The sequence below is a fragment of the Cydia splendana genome, chromosome 18 (assembly GCF_910591565.1).
Source record: "Cydia splendana chromosome 18, ilCydSple1.2, whole genome shotgun sequence".
Lineage (NCBI taxonomy): Eukaryota > Metazoa > Arthropoda > Insecta > Lepidoptera > Tortricidae > Cydia > Cydia splendana.
This window is the reverse complement of record NC_085977.1, coordinates 15,216,723-15,239,934: the sequence shown is the minus strand read 5'-3', so window position 1 is coordinate 15,239,934 and position 23,212 is coordinate 15,216,723. Positions and strand designations below refer to the sequence as shown.

Below are 23,212 nucleotides of genomic sequence, written 5' to 3'. Positions count from 1 at the left end.
ATTTTAAATGTAGGAGGATCCGGGAGACTTGCCCAGGTAAGTCTTCCGACTCAAAACTTGAACCATTGCATAAAAAGTAGGCATCAAATAGAAAAAATATAATTATAGTAAGGTGAGGACTTGAGGAGTAAAGTCGAGGAGCTGATCCTCTTATTCGGTGGCATTTTTTATGTTCATCTAAAATAATTATATTCCGATTGCATTTTTTAAGTAACCAACCAAAAAGTTGTTTTCTACGATTTTACATAGGTACCTTGTCATTTTAATCCAAAGGTTTATGGGTGAAGTCTCACGTCTCACCCTGTAATCCTTACTTATGTAATACTTATGTATACGTCATAATTTCATAGCAGTTTGACGTTTAAAATGACACTTGCACTGCGTGGGCTATCAAAATCGCTGCAAACTTTTTACGGTCTGACTATACCTACATATCATTGAACGAATTACCTAATATTTAACCCCGAATCATGAATTTATCAACATTAAACAGAAGTCCAAGTAAATTTGACTTCAGTTTGAATGCCGTAAACAAAGTGTCTATCATTAAGAAAACAAAAAAAAACAACCTGTGTTTCTTATTATTCTATTCAATCAGCCTTGACATTACTATCTGTATATCCATATAAAACACCCGATTTTAATTAGATTGCGCATTTTCAATCGTAGTTCGCGAAAGTTACAAGTGCGTTAAAATTTGTATAATGGCTCCGACACCGCAGGAGATACCTCAAGTGGATATCGAGAAGACGGAGCTTGTGAATGGCGATGATCCGGATGGAAAACGGGTTGTCATCTCCGGGATTTCGGGCGCCTATCCGCGCTCGCTCCATATAAAGGATCTCTCTGACAATCTTTACAATAAGGTCAGGGAGTGTTTTTTGTTTTATTTTAACTGACCGAAGATTTTCAGAGGCCCCTGACGGGCTTGCAGGCCAAGAACGTCATACTGATTAGGGTGGTTCACGTTTGTATGGGAAAAATTCAAACTCTAGTTAGAAGAAGCGGCACCCCCTCATTTTGTTACACTTGTTATGTTGACAAAATACGCCAAGTTTTGTAATCTTATCTCAACTACAAGGGGGTGCTCAAACACTTTGAAATTTTTCAAAGTTGTATGAAATCCAAAAAAATCAAGTTATTATTTTTTAGATTTTTATGTAAGTAGTGGTTTTCACATTATTTGAAAGTGTGATTTAAAAGTTATTAAGTAAAAAAAAAATTTTATTTCTATTTTTTATGATTTTTTTAGGTGAAATTAAAAAAATCTTACTTTTGAAAAATTATAAAAAATAGAAATAAAAATGTTTTTCTACTTAAAAACTTATAAATCACATGTGCAAATAGTGTGAAACCAGATACTTAAATAAAATTCTGAATAATAAATACTTTTTTTTTGGTATTCATACAACTTTGAAAATTTTCAAAGTGGTTGAGCACCCCCTTGTAGTTGAGATAAAATTACGAAACTTGGTGTATTTTATCAGCATAATAAGTGTAACAAAATAAGGGGGTGCCCCGTAGAAAAATAAAAAAAAATGTTTTTTGGGCCACCCTAATACTGATATTTGAATCATATTGGAATTATATCAGTTAGCTGCCAACCGAAAACAAAAAAAAACTGCCTTTTCATACATTCCGGCAAATCATAATTATGTCAACGTTTTCTATAGACCAGCAATTTTTAGCGATTCCGGAGTTGGCTGCATAGTAAAAGTTGTTCAGTATGACCTACATATCCAATTGTCTACCCCTCAAAGTATGGTTAGAGATAATAAAATCAAGCTGTATTTTAGTTTAATACTCTTTTCATCAAAAAAGTGTCAGAATTCAGTTTTTATTACAAGCTTTTATTTACTTTCACCTGTCCCGTTGTCGGTCTGTAATCAAATCTTGCAAGTTAAATTTGATCCACTTCCCGGTTTCCGGTTGAGCTGAAATTTTGCATACATACGTAAGTCGGGTGACAATGCAATATTATGGTGTCATCGAGCTGATCTGATGATGGAGACCGGAGGTGGCCATAGGAACTCTGTGATAAAACAACGAAACCTAATTGTGTTTGGGGTTTTTAGAATTGTCTCGATGAGTATTACTTGCCTGTGGGAAGAAAAGTACAGTCAGCGATAAAAGCTTGTACCAAAAATGAATTTTTGGCAAAAACTTATTATTTTTTTAAATATTTTATTATAATTTAGGTGGACCCAATAGCAGATGGCAAACCGCGCTGGGACTACGCCCACCCAGAAGTTCCAAAACATGTAGGCTTAATCCCTGGTCTGGATCTGTTTGATGGCCAGTTCTTCCGAGTGGCCTACCGTATGGGGATCAACATGGACCCCATGTCAAGAAAACTGCTCGAACAAGTGTACCAAGCTATATACGACGCAGGTATGTTAAATATCACATAACATCCAGACATAATATAGTATATCCGACAGGGCTCGGAACCGGTATTGAAATACCTGAGTTCTAAAATTGTTATATTATTTCGTTCATTAAAAACCGGTTAATTCATGGAACGCGAACTAAAAAAAATCGTTATATCTCCTCGTCGGTAAAAAGAGGGAATGGAACTTTATGGTTCGAGGGGAACGATATAACACCGTTTACTCTCATCTCTCGGAGACTCTCGGTTAAACTCGGTGTCATACGTGGAAGAGACAGCAATACTTACTCGTTTTATCTTGCTTCGATATTTTCATTTAACCGGTTAGTTTCGTTCCTCAAGAACGAAATGAGAACGTATTTGACTTAAACCGTTATCTCAACAAAACCAGTTCTTTAACCAGTAACCGCAAACGGAAACGAAATCCTTTTCGTTCCCAGATCAATAAACGAAACCGGTTTAAAAAATAAAACGGTTTCCGAGCCCTGCTTGGCTGATTCAGTAAGTTTATCTTCTTCCAACAATTCCAGGTGTAAACCCTGAGCATTTGTCCGGGAAGAAAGTCGGCGTTTACGTGGGAACTTGCTTGTCAGAAACTGAAAAAGTCGTTTTTTACTGCGGCTTTGAAGGAAAGACGGGTTTAGGTATAGCTGGGTAAGTCTAAGTACATATTAATAATATTATGTTTTACAAACATTTCACTTAGATTTATACTTAGGCATAGATTAGTTATTAATTAAGCAGCTTTCTCGCGTAAATACAGCAGGTTAATCGGCACGATACCACAGGGGCCTTTAAGTATTTTAGTTTTATTTTATAAATAAGTTAGTCTATATTTATACGTTATTTGAGTTGTTTTAGTAAATAATACATTGTTACTCAGGTGCAACAAGTCAATGTTCGCCAATCGGGTATCCTACTGGCTCAACGCGAAGGGTCCGTCATTGGCTATCGACGGCGGGTGCTGCAGTTCCGCAGTAGCGCTGGAGCAAGCCTACCAGGCGCTCACTCGAGGTGACTGCGAGGCAGCCGTGGTAGGCGGCTGTAACATATGCCTCCATCCCCAAACTTCTATCCATTTTGGCAGGTAAATATTAAATCATCGTCATATATTTAAGAGACCCTGGTCGGTGGAGTAACCGCCATTCATACCGCTTCTATGCTTTTGTTTTGGGCTCCTGATATGACACTACATTTATCTTCTTTTAAACCTGACTCATAAATGCATATCTCAGCCTTATATTGCCTCTTATTCCTTTAATTTTTCTTTTAATTTTTCTTTTCGTGTCAATCAGGAGGTGCCTCAATATTGCGTCTCCTGGTTATGGATCTTCTTTAGTAGAATTTTTTTCTCTCCTACTAAATTCATGAGCAGAGTTTCTTTATTTAGTCTAATTTAGTGTCCCACTGCTGGGTAAAGGCCTCCCGTCATATCCTCCTCTCGACCTTGTTGTTACCAAATTGCGAGCATCTTTCTCTTTCACTCCAATTTAATTATTATATCTTTCCAGTCTGTTGTTTGTACTTTCCCACCAATCCGGATAGAATGTGTCCAAATCCAAATATCCCACCATCTTCATCAATGAATCATATTTTCATTTATTTTTCAGGTCAATTTCTCTATGTTTCGATGGTAAAAATAAATCCTATGACAAATCAGCTGATGGCTGTGTGAGATCCGAAGGCATTAACGTGCTCTTCTTACAAAAAGCTAAAGATGCTTTAAGGTATGTAATCACTATCTCCTAATGTGTGAGCATTAAGGTTACATTCGGATGTCGACTGCAGTAACGTTACTGTTGCATCGTTATTGCTCAAGGGCTGATGGCTTTGATAGAGAAAGATAGCCTCGTTGCGATTCCTATAAGAGGAAATAGAAAAGAGTGCCATGTTTTGTCTCAATCACCAACCAAGCATTTTTTCATGGTCGTGTTATAGGCACAGGCACACTTTCATAAGAATAAAGACATCGGACATACAAACGGTCGGTGGCGCATCTCTATAAGTTATCTACTTGTATATACTATGTCTACGTTATTGCTGCATTGTTGACGCGGACGGTGTCAGTGTCAATAGGGACCGTCCGCGTTGGAGGGTCTGCCATCATATGGCCTGAATCGGAAACATACTTATGTGCACATGTACATTGCCAAAGAAAGTGCTACGATCTACCGTTCTCGTCGGTACATTTCCTGGTGCATAGTAGGTTCTGCCATCTTGTGGGCTACATCGGAATCATAAACGATACATTTACGCCACTCTCGCGCCAAAAATCTGACGGCGCCTATGCTGCCCCCTATGTTCATGCACGGGGCCTAGATAGGCCAATAGAGCAGATGCTCTGCTGCATTCGCCATCGAAATATAACCTTTATTTACCATCAACCATTAAACACTTACATAATTTGGGAGTTCCTTTTTTTATACTGGCAATTCATTCACCCACTGTACTAAGAGTTTTGAAAAAAATTACAATTTATGGCAAGCAACAAAGTGGGACATTTTGCCGGCCACTGTCACATTATGTCCATGTGAGCTTGCTATCATTTTTACTGGATTGATTATAGAAATAACATATGTAATTTACAATTTTAGAATTTATGCTGATGTAGTTTACTCCAAAGTGAAATATATTGCCAATAAACACCCTGGGAGCTGGAAGCGAACAACGGAAGAAGTTACAGAATTTCTCAAAGAATTTTATGATGAAATCAAAGTATCTCCAAGAGATGTTGAATATGTGGAAGGATTTGGAGCAGGTAAAATTTAGATATAATATTATATACATTAACATTCGTGGAGATGGCCGTGCCCGGGCCGAGGCGTCCGACATGTCATTTTCTATTACGGCTGATCGGTGATCACGTGGTGTTTCCCATAGACCCAGAAGCTCCAGTCCGGCTCCGGCCCGGTCTAGCGTGAGTCATTTTTAATCACTGGCCGGAAGAAGCACCAATTGAAGGTTGAGGAAAATCAGGGGAGAGGCCTTTGCCCAGTAGTGGGACACTCAAAAAGGCTAAAAAAGAACTTTAAATTTGTAGGTCTCTATTGGGTAATATTTTTTTTTAACAATTAGTTTTAGTAATAGTACAGCCGACCAAGCTGACCTGCACAGATTGCAGTAACAGAGTATAAACGTGTCACCATTTTATTCCACGCATACGAAGTCGCGGGCAAAAGCTAGTTCAACTAAAGTCTGTTCAGAAAGAGAAGAGTCGTGGAATGTATGGGGCCCAAATCTTCTCTTTCCGCACAGACTCTATAAATTGTTATGATCAATAATGGCAATAATAACACAACACAAACTTTTCTATATTATCTAACAGTAGTTCCTTCCTCTTCCTACTTCTTTTAAAATTGTTTACGTTTTAGGTGACGCTGATGTTGACAAGACAGAGTTGGAAGCAATAGATAAAGTGTTCTGCGAAGGTCGCAGTGACCCTCTCTACGTTGGCAGCGTCATGTCAAATGTGGGCTACTTGGAGTCCGCTTCGGGTATTGCGGGGATCACAAAGGTTTGCGATATTTTAGTTTAGTTTATGATACAGAAGGCCAGCGTTGGTGGCCTAGCGGTAAGAGCGTACGACTTTCAATCCGGAGGTCGCGGGTTCAAACCCCGGCTCGTACCAATGAGTTTAGCTGTCTGGAGAAACGCACAGTTGAGGATTGCCAACCATCTAAGTGGTTAGTGCTCATCAGTCTTTGTTTTACCCCCTTATTAAGTTAAATTATGTTTTATCCCTTTCTTACAAATACATAAGTCAAAATGACAGATAAAGGCAAACGATTCCTAGCAAATTCAGGCCAGTATCGCGTTTATAAATAACGCCATTAGTCTTTTGCTTCATCAGATCTTTCATTCCAGGTGCTTCTGGGCTACCACACTGGTCAGCTGGCTGGAAACCTGCACTGCGAGCAGCCAAGAGACGACGTAGCTGCCCTGCGCGAGGGTCGCCTTCAGATCCTGCGCGACCACAAGCCAACAGCGAGGTCGTACATCGCAGTCAACGGTCTGTCGGTCACCGGTATCAACTCCCATGTACTTTTACATGGACATTACAAGCCGAAGGTATCTATATTTTTCATACTACCAGGGGGGAAAATATGAACTTCTATACGTATCAACTTTAAGACATGGATGTTGCAACGTTCAAGTTGATACGCGGTAAATTTTATTATATTGAATTCAGTGCATTGGATTTATCTGGATTGAAGCCAATTTAAAAAAAAATTTGCTGTCTTTAATACGCTGCTGGACAGCCACATCTCAAGATTTTTGGGATTGGGGTTATTGCAGAATAGTTTAAATCACGACCTTAATTAAAAAAAAGTATTTTTTACTGATGCACACTCAATTGTCAAAAGTTTATACTCAAAACTTTGATACCTACATGATTACTTGAAAAGTTTTTTGAGATGTGGCCGTGTTGCAGGCACCATACGAAGTACCTAGCCGACTACTGGGTGCTTTTAGTGACCAAAGTATTACAAGCATCATATTTTTTTCTAGGACCTGACTAAATACGAGTGTAATATTCCGCGCCTGGTTCTAATCTCTAGCCGAACGGACGCCGCTGTTACAAAAGTGATAGAAGTATTAAAATCAAAACCTATCGATGCTGAGGAATTAGCCTTGATTCAAAATATTCACTCTTCTAGAATAAATGGACATCTAGGCAGAGGATTTACTATTTTGGGTAAGCATTTAGTTTCGTTATTCTGAGTAAATAGATCATAAAAAGTCTGACAAGATTCTACTTATTTGGCCCAGAGGTCTACCGTTCGAATTGGTCTGAGTGTTGCTATAAGCAGCTTACCTATTTATATATGTCAATAATGTGCGTCATGTAGTCGAATAAAATGTTACTAGTCAGTTGGTGCCTTTGTTACATAAGTATCCACTCTTCAATACAATTAGTATACCGACGTGGGTACTTAAGTTAGGGCACCGATCGTACCACTACCACCAGTCATTGTATATTAGAATGCTATGCAATCCTTTTTCCTTTTATTGATGTACGAGTACATGTTCAGTATAATTTTAAAATTTGCTATAGTATAACTAGTGCTACGCATCTAATTGAAATAGCACGCATATAAACATGAATGTATTCTTCAATCAAGATTTCAAGAAGTAATTTAATAAAAAAATATTTATTGTTAACAGATACAGATAAAGAATCGAAAACCACAAGTCTGTGTGAGAAGGCGACGTATTTCGACAGCGGCGACCGACCTCTTTGGTTCGTGTACAGCGGCATGGGCTCACAGTGGGCCGGCATGGGTGCACAACTCATGCGCATACCCATCTTCGCGGCTGCTATTGAAAAGTAAATCTTTAATTAATCGAATTTAAACTGTTGTGAAACATATTAACATTAAATAATTGCTCACTAGTGCTGCAGCAAGCCTACAATGACTTCATATTGGAGTATGAGAAACTAGACCATATGGAATTGTATACTGGTCGCGAGCCGAGCAAATATATCATACCGCATCACAGCATTTTAAGGCCAAGCAGTGCATTTACTCCCTTACGCATAGTTTTTGATGCTAGTACGAAAACATCTACAAACGTCTCTCTCAACGACACCCAGTTGACGGGACCAAACCTATACCGTGATATGGGTGCAATTATAACAATAGTATAATAAATTTTGTGGAAGTATCCACAATCAATTTAAAAATTCTTGTTTTCTTTTTGTTACAGATGTCGGCGAGTATTAGAACCTAAAGGCATCGATATTCTCCATATTATAACTTCGGATGACAAAACTATCTTCGATAATATATTACATTCATTCGTGGGCATCGCTGCTGTGCAAATTGGTCTGACCGATATACTCCTTGCATTGGGCTTAGTACCAGACAAGATTATAGGTAAGTCATACTAGTCAATTAGTGCTTCGTACAATACGACTACTTTGTTCACGGACTTAGAGTAAATCGTCAATTACTGGCCACCGGCTAATAACTGGTCACCTTTACCACTTTCTCAGGGCACAGCGTTGGCGAGCTAGGGTGCGCGTACGCTGACGGCTGTCTGACGGCCGAGGAGATGGTTTTATCAGCGTACAGCCGTGGTCTCGTGTCTGTGCAGACTCCCTTCATACGTGGCTCCATGGCCGCTGTCGGCATGGGTTTCGAAGAGGTTTGTATTTCTAATATTTTTGGTGTTTTTTTAACCCCTACCCATAATTTGCGACGTGAATAAATAAATCATACTGAGCAACATTTACTATAAACTATAAGACAAACATCGCGACAAAAAAATTGGCTGTTTCATAAATATTGACCGATCAGTTGTTAAGTAGTGTATTGTGTGTTTTAAGCAAAATAAACTATACAATGTTTCTCTTAATATGACCATTCCATATTTTTGTTAGCAGACGTCTAACAAAATCATATTAAGGTAAACGTACTAGTGCTCGACATGCTCATGCCCAATAGATGACACCTTGCTGTCACCTCTATTTGACAATGACTTAAGTTTCAAAATGACATGTACTGGGACCGCGTCGAGCACTAGTACCTTACGAAATGTTAAACAGGTATCAAAGATGTGCCCGCCGGAGATCGAGGTGGCCTGCCACAATTCACCCGGGTCCAGTACTGTCTCCGGCCCAGCTGACGTTATGACGGAGTTTGTTGCCGACTTGACAGCCAAGAGCATTTTCGCGAAGGAGGTCGCTTGCTCCAACATCGCCTATCATTCACGATACATTGCCGAAGCAGGTGACTAGCGAAATATTTTAAAACAGATTCACCATGAGACAAAATCCAGCTACGTATATGATGTGACAGAAAACTGGATTTATTTCGACATGTTACAAAAATATTCATAAAGCTTTTTGCTTAATTCAATGACATGCGACAATGTGAGTGATATTTAGTTACTACTAGATATTTTTTTCAGGACCTGGACTCCTTAAGTACTTGAAGGAAGTTATTAAAACACCAAAACTCCGAAGTGAGCGTTGGGTATCGACTTCAGTACCACAGGATAGGTGGGAAGAAGAACTAGCCAAGTTTTCTTCGGCCGAGTATCACACTAACAATCTGCTGGTAAATACCTACTTTAACAATAGATTAAGTAAACTGAAATTACTAAGAACGAGAAAATTTCTTGTATCGGTAAATGTAAGAGACCTAGAGTTGTATTTTGATTTTAATAACGTGGTAACTTTTCTACAAGAACAGAGTCCAGTGACTGCATGTTCTTTCATTATTGGGTAGTTTAATCTAGTCTAGTTATTTGTTAGGTATACACCATGATATCGATATTAAAACCTTCATGGTACCTACAACTTGTGGGATGGTTTTCATTACATTCACTAACAGCGAGAGTAGGCGCTTTTTGCTATATAAAGCGGAAAAACTATAACAGTAGCCGATGGTGGCTACAAGCATAGAGCGCAGCTCGCACTGGCTGTGAATGCAAGCGGTTACCTTTTCATACTAGGTGTCAAAGGACTGTCTCAATTCAATCATAGACAGAGAGAATCATACTATCTTTGTCTTACACTAGTACTAGCACCCAAAAGAAACTGATGAGTAAGTATAATAGTTTTCCTGGTTCTTACTGACTGACAAATTGGTTTGACCCACTATATTTCAATGTCGTAGAGCCCAGTACTCTTCGAAGAGACGTCCCAGCTGATCCCAAAGAACGCGGTGCTGGTAGAGGTGGCCCCGCACGGTCTGCTGCAAGCGATCCTCAAGCGGGCGATGCCGTCGTGTGCAAACGTACCCCTCACCCGACGAGGACACGCTGACAATGCACGATTCTTACTGGAGGCCATTGGACAGTGAGTTTTTCCTCCTCTCTTTTTCTCTTTCTTTTTCTATGTGGCTGACAAAACGAGTATTCTACTGGAGTTCATTGGACTGTGAGTATCTTTTCAGTTAATAGTCAATTTAATAGAAAGAGATTTGATAGAAAGCCCATATAACCATTCCAGTCGCAGAATCACAAAGTGGTAACTAAATGTCAGATGTGTCGTAACAGAGTCCACACAATGTGTCTAGAATTGTTTCGAAACAAAGTGTCGTCGCCGTGTCTACACTTTTCCGTAACAAGGTGTCGACACATTTGTGTGCACTTTGCGTGCGGTTTGCGACTAAATCTGACAGCAAATTTGTGACAGCAAATGTCAATATAAAATACCTCTTGAAAACCAAGGTTTGTCAAAGTACTATTAGTGACTCGTGTGCTCGTAATTCTATTCTAGTAAGTCATCATGGGCAATGCAAATGATAATAATCGACCGAAACCATATAAACACCCAACACCCGTCAACCTTTTACAGAAAAGTTTTTAAATAAATTCAATAAGCTACTTAGGTCAGGCAACGAATGCTCCAAAAGTTGTAGAGGGAAATGCTCGGAACACAATTTTTGACTCCGTAACTCGGTTTGACAAGTTAGGAGGTGAACATATCAAAAGTCCCCGGCCGTAGCCCTTGAGCGGGGGGGAGAGAGGGGGCTTTGAAGGTCCCATTTTCCCGTTTTTCGATTATATCTCGGAAACTATGCATCTCAGCGACATGGCCACTTATACAAAATGAAAGTTAATTTAATTTGTTACAAGTTTATTCAGTCAATTTTTTCGATATGTTGAATAGTTTTTGAGATATCCGGTCTTGAAAGTTTATTTAGGGCTCTCAATTTTATCTTGATATATCTATATCAGTGAAGGTGCTAGGCCGTGTTTGGTATCGTTTTCGTATAAATCTGGGGTGCTGAATCCATTTAAGATATCACATTGACACCATTCCACAAAATAAAAATAAATCTTTTTAGGGTTCCGTACCTCAAAAGGAAAAAACGGAACCCTTATAGGATCACTCGTGCGTCTGTATGTATGTCCGTCTGAATACACAAAATAGTTCTTTACCTATAGATGACAGGAAAACCTATTAGAAATGTGCAGTCAAGGGCGAGTCGGACTTAATGTACGGAACCCTTAATACGCGAGTCCGACTCGCACTTGGCCGGTTTTTTTGAAACTCTTCTTGACGCTTAACCGATGAACCGATTTCGTTGAAATTTGGTATAGAAATAGTTTGCGTCCCGGAACAGGACATAGGATAGATCTTATAACCAAAATCATCTTTTGAAGGTGTGAAAAGTGGCGTGGAAATTTGTACGGGAAATCAATAACCGCTGAACCGATTTATATGAAATTTGGGATGGTCTACATCTTTGATTTAGTTACAAAAGATGAAAAAACATGACTTCAAACCTAAACTTAAACAGTATTAACTTCAAGAAGTCAATTCTGAATTCCCCCCTACACCTCATTTCACACCTTTAAAGGATGATTTTTGAGATAACTTATTATATCCTGTCTCGGGACTCAAAATATATGTGTACCAAATTTAAATTAAAACTGTTCAGCAGTTTAAGCGTGAAGAGGAGTTTAAAAGAAAGTATTTTAATAAGTTTATATGTTTTTACTTCGGAATGGTGTCAATGTGATACCTTAACTAAATTTGGTACTGCGAATTTATACGAAAACGATACCAAACATGGCCTCGTAGCTTTACTGTTGTAGAAGTCAAAATAAAATTGAAAGCCCTAAATTCTTATTACTTGGCCAAACTTGTGTAGAAGGAAAAGGTAAAATAAAAGTCTTCGGCAGGAATATAAGACACAAATATATATTTTTTTTGCGTTACTATTTCATTCATCAAATATAAACATACCTTGATTATACTATTCTAGTGAGATCCTCATAGATAAACAAAAACATTTACTTAAAAAATTACAAGGTCGAAATGTCACGGAACTTGTGAGAGTAATATGTGAAAAATATAAACTTTTATGACAAAAAAAATCTGGACACAATTTAAGAATCACCCAATTGCGTCGAGGAATCATCTGTATTTTTGCTTGTTTCATTACCTCCTCGCTTCTTTATTGTCCTTTGTATTCTGTAGCAATTTGTTAGATCTGAAAATAAAGATAACTTGCGTCGTCACGGATGTCGATTTATAGGTTTTAGGGAGTGCAGAATTCGAAAACGATGATCATTTTATAATCCAAGATGGCGGCTACGTATTTTGTCATAAATGTGGAATCCAAAATAGTCATCATTTTCGAAATCTGCGCCCCCTAAAACCTATAAAATGACATCCATGACGACTTTTATGACATAGTGCATGGCCGCCATCTTGGAATCCAAAATAGTCATCATTTTCGAAATCTGCGCCCCCTAAAACCTATAAAACGATATCCATGACGACTTTTATGACATAGTGCATTGCCGCCATTTTTAAATTGAAAATGTTATCAATTTCGAAATCTGCGCCCCCCAAAACCTATAAAACGACACCCATGACGACTTTTATGACATAGTGCATGGCCGCCATTTTGGATTCCAAAATGGTCATCATTTTCGAAAGCGGGGCCCCCTAAAACCTATAAAACGACATACATGACGACTTTTATGACATAGTGCATGGCCGCCATCTTGGAATCCAAAATGGTCATCATTTTCGAAATCTGCGCCCCTAAAACCTATAAAACGACACCCATGACGACTTTTATGACATAGTGCATAGCCGCCATTTTGGAATCCAAAATGGTTATCATTTTCTAAATCTGCGCCCCCCAAAACCTATAAAACGACACCCATGACGACTTTTATGACATAGTGCATGGCCGCCATTGTGGATTTCAAAATGGTCATCATTTTCTAAATCGGGGTCCCCTAAAACCTATAAAACGACATCCATGACGACTTTTATGACATAGTGCATGGCCGCCATCTTGGAATCCAAAATGGTTATCATTTTCGAAATCTGCGCCCCCTAAAACCTATAAAACGACACCCATGACGACTTTTATGGCATAGTGCATGGCCGCCATTTTGGATTCCAAAATGGTCATCATTTTCAAAATTGGGGCCCCCTAAAACGTATAAAACGACATCCATGACGACTTTTATGACACAGTGCATGGCCGCCATTTCGGATTCCAAAATGGTCATTAGTTTCGAAATCGGCACTCCCTAAAACCTATATATCGACACCCATCTCGACTTTTATGACAAAGTGTTTTGCTACCTGCATGCAAGACATTTCTATTATTTTTACGTACAAAAATGGCCCCCTGTCAACTTTCAATCGAGATTTAATCGATAATTTATTCGATTATTATTCAGATTAATTCAATTTCAATCTATGTTAGGTCGACTTAACTAATCGCGATTAAAATTTGAGAATTAACTTTTTTTATTCCATTAATTAGTCGAATAAACAGTTAATCGATTAATGCCCATCTCTGACCACGGCATTTTTACACTTTGAGAATATCTGAAAACAAATCAACACAAGGAGCCATTTTGCAAATCCAGTAACATACCAGTAACTTTGTTATTACTTTTGACAGCGCGTGTCATGTGTCAACACAGAGTCGACACAAAGTCGAAACATTGCAACTACTTTGTGACTGCAATATTTCTCAGCCTTAAACCATATTTATACATCACAATTAACAAGTTTCGTAGTATGTAAAGCGTTATTTCTGTTATTTAAGTATAGTATACGCATCGAAGTACTAAAAATGCTTCAAATAATATAGTTATGAACACAGGCACTGAGAAGTAAACAATTTCATTTCCGGCTAAACTAAAACAATTTGGTGGCGCGTTGATTATATTACACTTAGTTTATCAAATCACTCGAGCAGTTTAATTCCCCATAATAATTTAAGTTATATTGTAATATAAATGCAAACAATATACAGGGTGGAAAGGCACGACGATCCTTTCCGGAAATGGGAGATAGTTTAGCCTAAGCTCTATATTTTCTCCATAGAAACTATGTTAATATGGGCAACCGTTTCTAAATTATGGCCTTTTAAACATCCATGCAAATACTACTTTGTTCTAACCCTAACAGGTGACAGGGTCAATGAACTTACTTGTAAACAATCAGTATACGACAGGAAATTATGCTAATTTGTTGCCATCTAACCATTTATAAGTCTGCTTACAACACGGTAAGAATCGTTGCAGGATTTTCGCTTTCTTAGTGGTTCCACTTGTTCAATACTTGAATGAAGTATTATGTTATTCCTTAATATTAATAATACTATCCACAACATTGTTTACAACGACAGTTCAAATGGTGACATTGACAACCACTCAAAAGTACGCAATCGTCTTATAAATATCTCTGGTTTCCTTGACTGATAAAAAGGTTTTAGTTTCTTAACACGTTTCACAAAATTATTTTCGAATAATTGGAAACTATCTAAAATAATAAAAAAATACAAGTAGGTTGTGTTAGATGCACCAAATGTACATGCAAAACAGAACATAAGAATAAATCAAGAATAAATAAATACTTTTTCAATACCAAACTAACAAACCTTCTTGCGTGGTAGGAAATAGACAAAACGTCTGATGTTTGGAATTAATTTTCATTGAACTTTACTTATTTAATGTCATATTCTTCAAATAAAAATGCCGTTGTTAGATGCTCGTGGCTATTTAAATTTGTGGTGCTGTGTAAAAGATATGGTGTACCAAACGGAATGTGAAACTGCGGACGAAATGAGACGAAGGCTAATTGGAGCTTTCTGCGGAGGACAATCTGCGGAGGAAAAATGACGAAGAGCATACACTATCGCATGTGCATCGACATACTCGGGCACGGGCTGCGGCGGCGTTGTAAGACACGGAGGTACATTTGAACACCGTATGTGAAGAGAAGATAGTGTTAAATATTGGCAAAAAGTAATTATCTAAGAAAGTAATAAAATTGTTTGTAATATTTTTGCATTCATTTGATTTATCTGACATTTATGCGTCATTCATACATCATTGCGATTCTGTCAACGATTGGAAAAAAGTGTAAAGTCCCGAGCTTTCCCGACGGAGATCCTTAATCTATAGCCGTGATGTGCACATGCTATAGGGTTGTCACCACAGTTAAAAAGTAGTAAATTTGCAATTTTTTTTTTTACTCAACTAACGATTCTTACCATTACCAATCGTCTCTGTATCACTTAAATGACCTAATACTTCCGGGAAGGATCGTCGTGCCTTTCCACCCTGTATAATTACGTCTTGTAATCCGTTTTAGAGATGGCGTATTAATGTCACTTATTTTTATTTAAGTATTTTTCCATCTGACAGTTTCCATTTGACAGGAACAAAATGAACGAATGAACGAATGATTTTGGCATAAAGTAGTCGCAAACCCGAAACAATGTGTGCACACGGCGACCACACTTTATGTCACTTTGTGTCATGTGTCGACCCTTCCCCATTTCTGGTAACTGTGTCGACACGGCGACGACTCTGCGACTGGAATTGTGACCGAAACAGACGGTGTCGACACAAGATGTGTCAACACCGCGTCGTAACGGCGACTGGAAATGGTTGTATGGGAGGTTCCTGTCAGATCCAGAAGCATAGGTAAGAGCAGTAAGCCAGTGTCCAAGACATACTACAAGTTTGAATCTTAAGGTGTTTTTTTCCTTTTACCCTTCATCTTCATTAAAATAAGTTTTATTGTGTGTTTTCAGGTTGTTCATGGAGGGCTACTACCCTGATATTCGTCAGTTGTACCCGAAGGTCGAGTTTCCCGTCTCCACTGGAACACCCCATTTGTCGCACTTGGTCGAATGGGCTCATCAGGAAAAATGGTAAATATTGATCGATTATTAGACGATTGTATTGTATGTAGGTATATCTATTTTTTATACAGTGATAGCAAATTTATTTTTGCGATAATCTGCAAAAATGGACAAATAAATTTGAGATTAATAAATAAAAGACTTCTATCCTGCAGTGTTAAAAAGTGACAGTTATTTTATCACGTGGATAAAACCATCCATAATACGCCGGCTGATTAGATTATTTATCTGTTACTTTTATATGACAGTAAAATAACTAGACAATAAAGTTTATTCATCATCACCATCATAACTTAAGAGCTTTCCTCTTGTCGGTGGAGTAATCGCCAATCATTTATTTCTTGTGCCAGTCTTTTAATTTCCTCATACGACGCATTATTTTTTTTTGGCTGGGATAAGTAATTATAGGTTTCCCTCCTTCTCTTGTCTTTTTAATCCAGCCTTCCAGGATGTTTAGGAAAAAGTTGTCATGCCGTATCAGGTGTCCTACCATCATGCCTCTCCTATTTCTTATTGTATTTAAGAAGCATCGCTTTTCTCCTATCGTATTTAGGACCTCTTCTTTCGTCTTCCTTTCAGTCCAGCTAATCATATTTAGGTACTCGGTGTATTGGAATTGTGTGTGTTAATACATTTGTACTTAATAAATTATATACATATAGTGTGATTGGTATTCCAAAACAGGAAGTTCCCGACGTATGCCAGCCCAGAAAGAATTTCATCTTCTACGTGCGTTTTTAAGATTTCCCTCCACGACGCCGAACATCTTTACTTACATGGTCACCGAATTGAAGGTATGTAATAGGTACAGTAGGTAATTTTATTTTTTGTACAAGTAGGTATTGTAAAAGTAGAATACGATGAAAATAATTTTTCACATCACCTAATCAGAAAATGGATTTTTCTTCCCTGCTAGGAGGGATCAAAGTGGCACTTTCCTGTTCAAGGACATTTCATTGCCAGTATAAAATATTAATATAATTAACTATGAACATCGTATGTACAGCCTGGCAAAAAAGAGTAGAAATTAAAAAGTGGCAACACTGTAGTGTCAACACTAAGTTTTTATTATTTTCCTTATAGTTGATGTGAAAAGCAGTATGTGTCACACGGTATCAAAATTATTTCGTCTTGGGCGTTAACTCTTGAATCCCTCATTACGCTCAGGATTCTACTTTAGATTGTAGAATCCATCGCTTCATTCAGGATTCAATGTACGCCCTTGACGGAAATATATCATTTTGATCCCTTGTAACACAAACTACTATTCTGAGATCTATAGTAGTTTGTGTTACAAGGGATCAAAATAATATATTTCCGTCAAGGGCGCACATTGAATCCTGAGCGTAATGAGGGATTCAAGTGTTAACGCCCAAGACGAAATAATTTTGATACCGTGTGACACATACTGCTTTTCACATCAACTATGAGGAAAATAAAAAAAACATTCAAAATATTTTTCAAGCTAAAAAAAGAATGCAAAAAATAACAAAAACAGTGTCCTAGAACAAAAAAGTGCCACTTTGATCCCCCTTAGCAGGGAGGAAAAGTGCCACTTTGATCCCTCCTAGCGGGGAAGAAAAAGCCCTTTTCCGAATAGGTGATGTGAAAAGTATTTTCTACAGCAGTGTGTCGACACACCTAAAAAATTATATCACGTCCAATGTAAAAAACCACTCTTAACTTGTTCGGAACTGTCAAAATTTTGTTCTAACTGACAGGCCGATACCGTCCGGCGGACTGTTAATCAGTGGGCCCCTTTAGGCAGGCCGCAGACGCGCGGAATTTTGATTCGGTTTCCGTACGGAATGACAGTTGCAAGCGAGATAGCACTTTGAATGTGTATAACGTCTCGTTCACACCTGTCATTCCGTAAAGAAACCGTATGAAAATTCCGTGCTTCGTGGTCAGTCTTAGGATCGGTTGCACCAGACCGTATGTCACTAAATTTTATTTTATGGGAAGTTTTAGGGCTAGTTGTACCTACCGACCACAATTAACCTGATCAATGTCACTCAGCAATCAGTAACTGAACTATGAAACTTTTCATACAATAAAATTTAGCGAACGCTTTAACTAACAGTAGCAGACGGTTACGTGCAACTGATTCTTATAATTCACTGTTGGACGACGTTAAGTCATCGAGGCAACTGGCCCTTAGTCCACCACATTAAAAAAAACCAACGTTCAACCACCAGGCAAGACATTGTTCCCATTCGCCTCCGCGCTGGTCTGCGCCTGGGACACAATCTCCATGGTAGCGCGCGCGCCGCTCCGCGCGTCATCCGTGCGGTTCCGTGACGTCATGCTTCACGCGCAGCCTGTGTTGCACGAGTCGCGTCTGCTGCGGCTCACTGTCGCGTTGCAACGAGGGTCTGGGCACTTTGAGGTACCTACCATTTACCCTAATTTGATTTTAGATTCAACCCAGGACCCAGCTTTTAAATACAGAATTCATGTATATTTCTTTCCACACCGATATAGCTTGAATATTCTCCTGGGTCTTTTTGACATGATTATAATATGTCATAGAAACATTAGAAACCCAGAATGATACAACATTCTTTAATTTTTTGGTCAATTCTTTGTCCTACCGGGTGTTTGGGCATCAATATTTCCTCTTCAATGAACGATAGATGGTTTTCAGTAAGCTTTTCATATTTTATAGGGTTCCGTAACTCAAAAGGAAAAAACGGAACCCTTATAGGGTCACTCGTGCGTCTGTCTGTCCGTCTGTCACAGCCTATTTGCTCAAAAACTACTGGACCAATGAAGTTGAAATTTGGTACACATATGGAAGTCTGTGACTGTGACCCAAAGACGGACATGTAATAAAAACAAATGAATTTTAAGCATAGGGGGCACTTTTAGGGGGAATATGAGAAACATAAAAAACAAAGTTTTTTAAAACACATCGTGTTACATATTAAATGAAAGGGCTTAATTTGAGGATCTCAAATATATTTTTTCTATTTATATGAAATATTTTAGAAGTTATTTAAGAAAATAGGCAATAAATGACCATTCCCCCCCACCCCCTTAACTCCGATACTACTGGGTCTAAAATTTTGAAAAAAATACACATAATAGTTCTTCACCTCTAGATGACAGGAAAACCTATTAGAAATCTACAGTCAAGCGTGAGTCGGACTTAAGAAAAAAAACGCAGTTGGGCTGTTTTAGGGACACAGCCGTAATGGTTTACGTGAAACGTGGTGTAGTGTAACGTCGTGAAACAGCTTTTGCGAAGGCCGAAGGCCGAGCTACACGTAGGGCCGAAGGGCCGAAGCGTCCCCCAGAAACTTTTTGAAGCACACGGCCGAAGGCCGAGTTGCGGGAGGTTAGTGCTCAAACACAGAACAATTATAGTACAAGTGTCTGAATGCGAAGGTCGACGGCCCTGAAGGCCCGGAGCCTCTGACATGTGCATGCTTCCTGCAAAGGAGATCGTCGATTTTGTTCTATCTTTTGTTAAGCGATTGGGCCCGATACCTATAGATTACTGGAAAAACGTATAAGAAGTCTGCAATTAAGCGTGAGCCGGACTTAAGAATAAGAATTGCGGATAAGCTCTATTAGGGCCACAACCGCAATTGTTTACGTGAAACGTGGTGTGGACAGCTAGTGCGAAGGTCGAAGGCCAAGCTCTACGTTGGGCCGAAGGCCTGAAGCATCCGAGAGAGGTGCGCCTCCACGTAAGGTCGAAGGATGAGCTGTAGGAGGTTAGTGCTCAAACAGAACAAATAATCATCATCATCATCTCAGCCATAAGACGTCCACTGCTGAACATAGGCCTCCCCCTTGGACCTCCATTCGTACCGGTTGCCGCTGCCGGAGGACGCTGGATGCGGGTCGCTTCCAACCGGAACAAATAACAATAACAAATAATTGGTTTAAATACGAGTAGCTAAATGAGAAGGCTGAACTGCCGTATACCGCGAACACCGAAGTTCGCAAATTGCGGAGATTTCTCTTTTAACCCAATGAAACCGTAATTAGTGTGACAGAGAGAAATGCCAGCAATTTGCGAACTTCGATTTTCGCGGTTACAGCCCTGTTATCTTGAAATAACAGCTAGAGATCCGCCTAACCAATGCAAAAAAATGTAGGCACTATGCTTAACACAATACTTGAACAAAGTTTAAAAAAAATATTGCGTAACTATCCTCTGATACATATTTATAGATTACTAACTATAAGATATATTAACTCACATTTATAGACGGGTCTAACGCAAAATTTATTCAAAAATTTATTTATTTATATGTGTTCAAAACGCGGAAGTTTTAAATATTATATCCTCTGATAGCTCAGTTAAAAAAACGGAAAAGCCGGGGCGTGCCTCTAGCCAGCCGTGTGTGGAACAATTGAACGAACAGTAGAATGTACTTAAGAACTTCGCTTTGCTCGCTCGTTCGAAAATGTGTGTGCAGTACGGAACCCTTGGGACGCGAGTTCGACTCGCTCTTGACCGGTTTTTTTATTATACGTAACTTTGTTATGGGTATTCTTTTCTATCCAACTGACTTTTTCCGTACCTACACAGAAATGCTTGAACAAAATTATTATATGGTTTATTATTTGCTTATTATGTATGCTTTTTTAACAGATCGAAGATGGAATTACAAAAGTAGCTTCAGGTTATGTACTTTTGGAAGAAACCAAGGAAGAGAGTGCTAAAACTGAAGATTCTGTGGAAGACATCGTAATAGGACAGGATGAAATATACAACATTCTCAATGAGAGAGGTTACATGTATCAGTGAGTATGACGATAGCTTGCGAATAATTTTGAACGAGTGCTTGGAATTAAAACTGTATGAGTCATGTTGTGTAAAAAACAGTTCATTGGGTACTCCATAGATATCTAAGGTCAATTTGGTGAAGACCGTTTTTAAAGTAAGACCGTCTACAAGTTCTTTCGTCACTTTCATGTGTTGGTCTTACACTACAGACGGTCGGTATAGCAGAAGGAGCTCATCCTTTCTGACAGTGTCTGAGCGAAAAATAGTTCTTGCACTAGCACGGTCTTCTCAACAAAGATTGCGGGTCTTCTCCAGTTTGTCCATTTTAACTTTTTGCCTTCGATAATCCATTATCGCACTTAAATGAATATGTATTTTTGTATAAGTTAAAAATTATGTTCATCAACAGGGGTGAATTCCGTGGTATCCGTGAAGTAAATCCTTCATTGACTGCGAGCTGCGTCCCGTGGCACGGACGCTGGGAGACCTTCCTGGACTCACTGCTGCAGCTCAACGTTCTTCGGCAACCTCACGACCACATCTCACAGCCGGTCTTCGTCAGGGAAATCAATATTAATACTAACATACACGCTAAATCTGTTGAGTTGGATACAGACTTGAAAGTTGAAGTGTGCTCGGTCAATGACTATACCAGGTAATGTATTTTTTTGCAAAAATATATAATGATCGCAAAATAAGCAAGTAGAATAGCATGTTTTTGATTACTAAAATTGGCAAAGGGACAAATACCTACATAAAAAGTTAATAATTTATTAAATAATAGCGTACGAGTACGACTATAACCTCACTATTATGGTCCAAAATTTAAGCTAAACAACATTAATCAGCCGTGGTAAGATATTTATATGATCAGCTACAGATGTAGCGCATAATTATTTTCCTTCGTATTTTCACGGAAACGCACGAACTGTTGATAGAAATCTTAAAAAAATAAAATAATTTAATCTGTTTATTTCATAAAAAAGCATGCATATTTACAAACTTAACTTCTTCTTCTTCCTCGCGTTATCCCGACATTTTTGCCACGGCTCATGGGAGACTGGGGTCCGCTTGACAACTAATCTCATGATTTGACGTAGGCACTAGTTTTTACGAAAGCGACTGCCATCTGACCTTCCAACCCAGAGGGGAAACTAGGCCTTATTGGGATTAGTCCGGTTTCCTCACGATGTTTTCCTTCACCGAAAAGCGACTGACAAATATCAAATGATATTTCGTACATAAGTTCTGAAAAACTCATTGGTACGAGCCAGGGTTTGAACCCGCGACCTCCGGATTGAAAGTCGCACGCTCTTACCGCTAGGCCACCAGCGCTTTTTTTTACAATTTACAAACTTAACTACTAATCTTAAATTAAAAAGATTTTTTAGTTAAGGAGTATTTTATGTTACTTACTAGCTTTCGTAGGTAACTGGGTTGATGTTTAGTTCGTTTTCAAACCAATTTTATTCCAGTTCCCACATTATCAAGTGGTAATTTTTAGGGTTCCGTACCCAAAGGGTAACACGGGACCCTATTACTAAGACTTCGCTGTCCGTCCGTCCCTCCGTCCGTCCATCCGTCCGTCCGTCCGTCCGTCCGTCCGTCTGTCTGTCACCAGGCTGTATCTCACGAACCGTGATAGCTAGACAGTTGAAATTTTCACAGATGATGTATTTCTGTTGCCGCTATAACAACAAATACTAAAAACAGAATAAAATAAAGATTTAAATGGGGCTCCCATACAACAAACGTGATTTTTGACCAAAGTTAAGCAACGTCGGGAGTGGTCAGTACTTGGATGGGTGACCATTTTTTTTTGCTTTTTTTTTTCGTTTTTTTTTTTGCATTATGGTACGGAACCCTTCGTGCGCGAGTCCGACTCGCACTTGCCCGGTTTTTTTTTAATACACTCCAGTCGTTGTTCAACATTTGTTCCTTAAATAAGGGGTACCCTTTTATTTCAGATGTGGCGGAGTCACATTAAAGGGCATCAACTTCCGTAATATTGTAAAATCTGACGAAGATTCTTTGGTTTTCGATACATCAAAGTTTATCCCGAAATATCAAGTCAAAGACGTTGTAAATGTAAGTTTTTTACAAGCTTTATATTAACTTGCAATGTATCTTATCATAAGATTCTTATGTACTTGCACTATATACATACACTTTCCGACTTTCAATGAATCTAAAAATTTGCATACATATGTAAGTAGGGTGACAATGCAATATTATGATATCATCAAGCTGATCTGATGATGGAGACAGGAGGTGGCCATAGGAACTCTGTGATAAAACTGCGAAACCTAATTGTGTTTGGGGTTTTTAGAATTGCCTCGATGAGTTGTGTCGTTAGTTGCCTGTGGAAAAAAAGTACAGTCAGCGATATAAGCTTGTACCAAAAATGAAATTTTTGACAAAAGCTTATTT

At 38.7% G+C, this 23,212-nt stretch overlaps 1 protein-coding gene across 1 annotated transcript in view; it reads left to right on the top strand.

The window, feature by feature from the left end:
• The first annotated feature begins 643 nt into the window (after positions 1 to 643).
• Positions 644 to 23,212, top strand: part of LOC134799709 (fatty acid synthase-like) — a 43,634-nt gene continuing 21,065 nt past the window's right edge. Inside the window, exons 1-22 of the mRNA XM_063772145.1 lie at positions 644 to 866; positions 2,199 to 2,391; positions 2,920 to 3,043; positions 3,273 to 3,476; positions 4,000 to 4,116; positions 4,984 to 5,147; positions 5,761 to 5,903; positions 6,254 to 6,457; positions 6,899 to 7,085; positions 7,556 to 7,718; positions 8,099 to 8,268; positions 8,388 to 8,539; positions 8,940 to 9,123; positions 9,305 to 9,453; positions 10,015 to 10,196; positions 15,928 to 16,047; positions 16,723 to 16,832; positions 18,237 to 18,427; positions 20,648 to 20,799; positions 20,992 to 20,998; positions 21,169 to 21,437; positions 21,631 to 21,635. Of these exons, the coding sequence (XP_063628215.1) occupies positions 705 to 866; positions 2,199 to 2,391; positions 2,920 to 3,043; positions 3,273 to 3,476; positions 4,000 to 4,116; positions 4,984 to 5,147; positions 5,761 to 5,903; positions 6,254 to 6,457; positions 6,899 to 7,085; positions 7,556 to 7,718; positions 8,099 to 8,268; positions 8,388 to 8,539; positions 8,940 to 9,123; positions 9,305 to 9,453; positions 10,015 to 10,196; positions 15,928 to 16,047; positions 16,723 to 16,832; positions 18,237 to 18,427; positions 20,648 to 20,799; positions 20,992 to 20,998; positions 21,169 to 21,437; positions 21,631 to 21,635 (3,352 nt within the window). The 5' untranslated portion in view covers positions 644 to 704. The remainder of the gene's footprint in view (positions 867 to 2,198; positions 2,392 to 2,919; positions 3,044 to 3,272; positions 3,477 to 3,999; positions 4,117 to 4,983; positions 5,148 to 5,760; positions 5,904 to 6,253; positions 6,458 to 6,898; positions 7,086 to 7,555; positions 7,719 to 8,098; positions 8,269 to 8,387; positions 8,540 to 8,939; positions 9,124 to 9,304; positions 9,454 to 10,014; positions 10,197 to 15,927; positions 16,048 to 16,722; positions 16,833 to 18,236; positions 18,428 to 20,647; positions 20,800 to 20,991; positions 20,999 to 21,168; positions 21,438 to 21,630; positions 21,636 to 23,212) is intronic.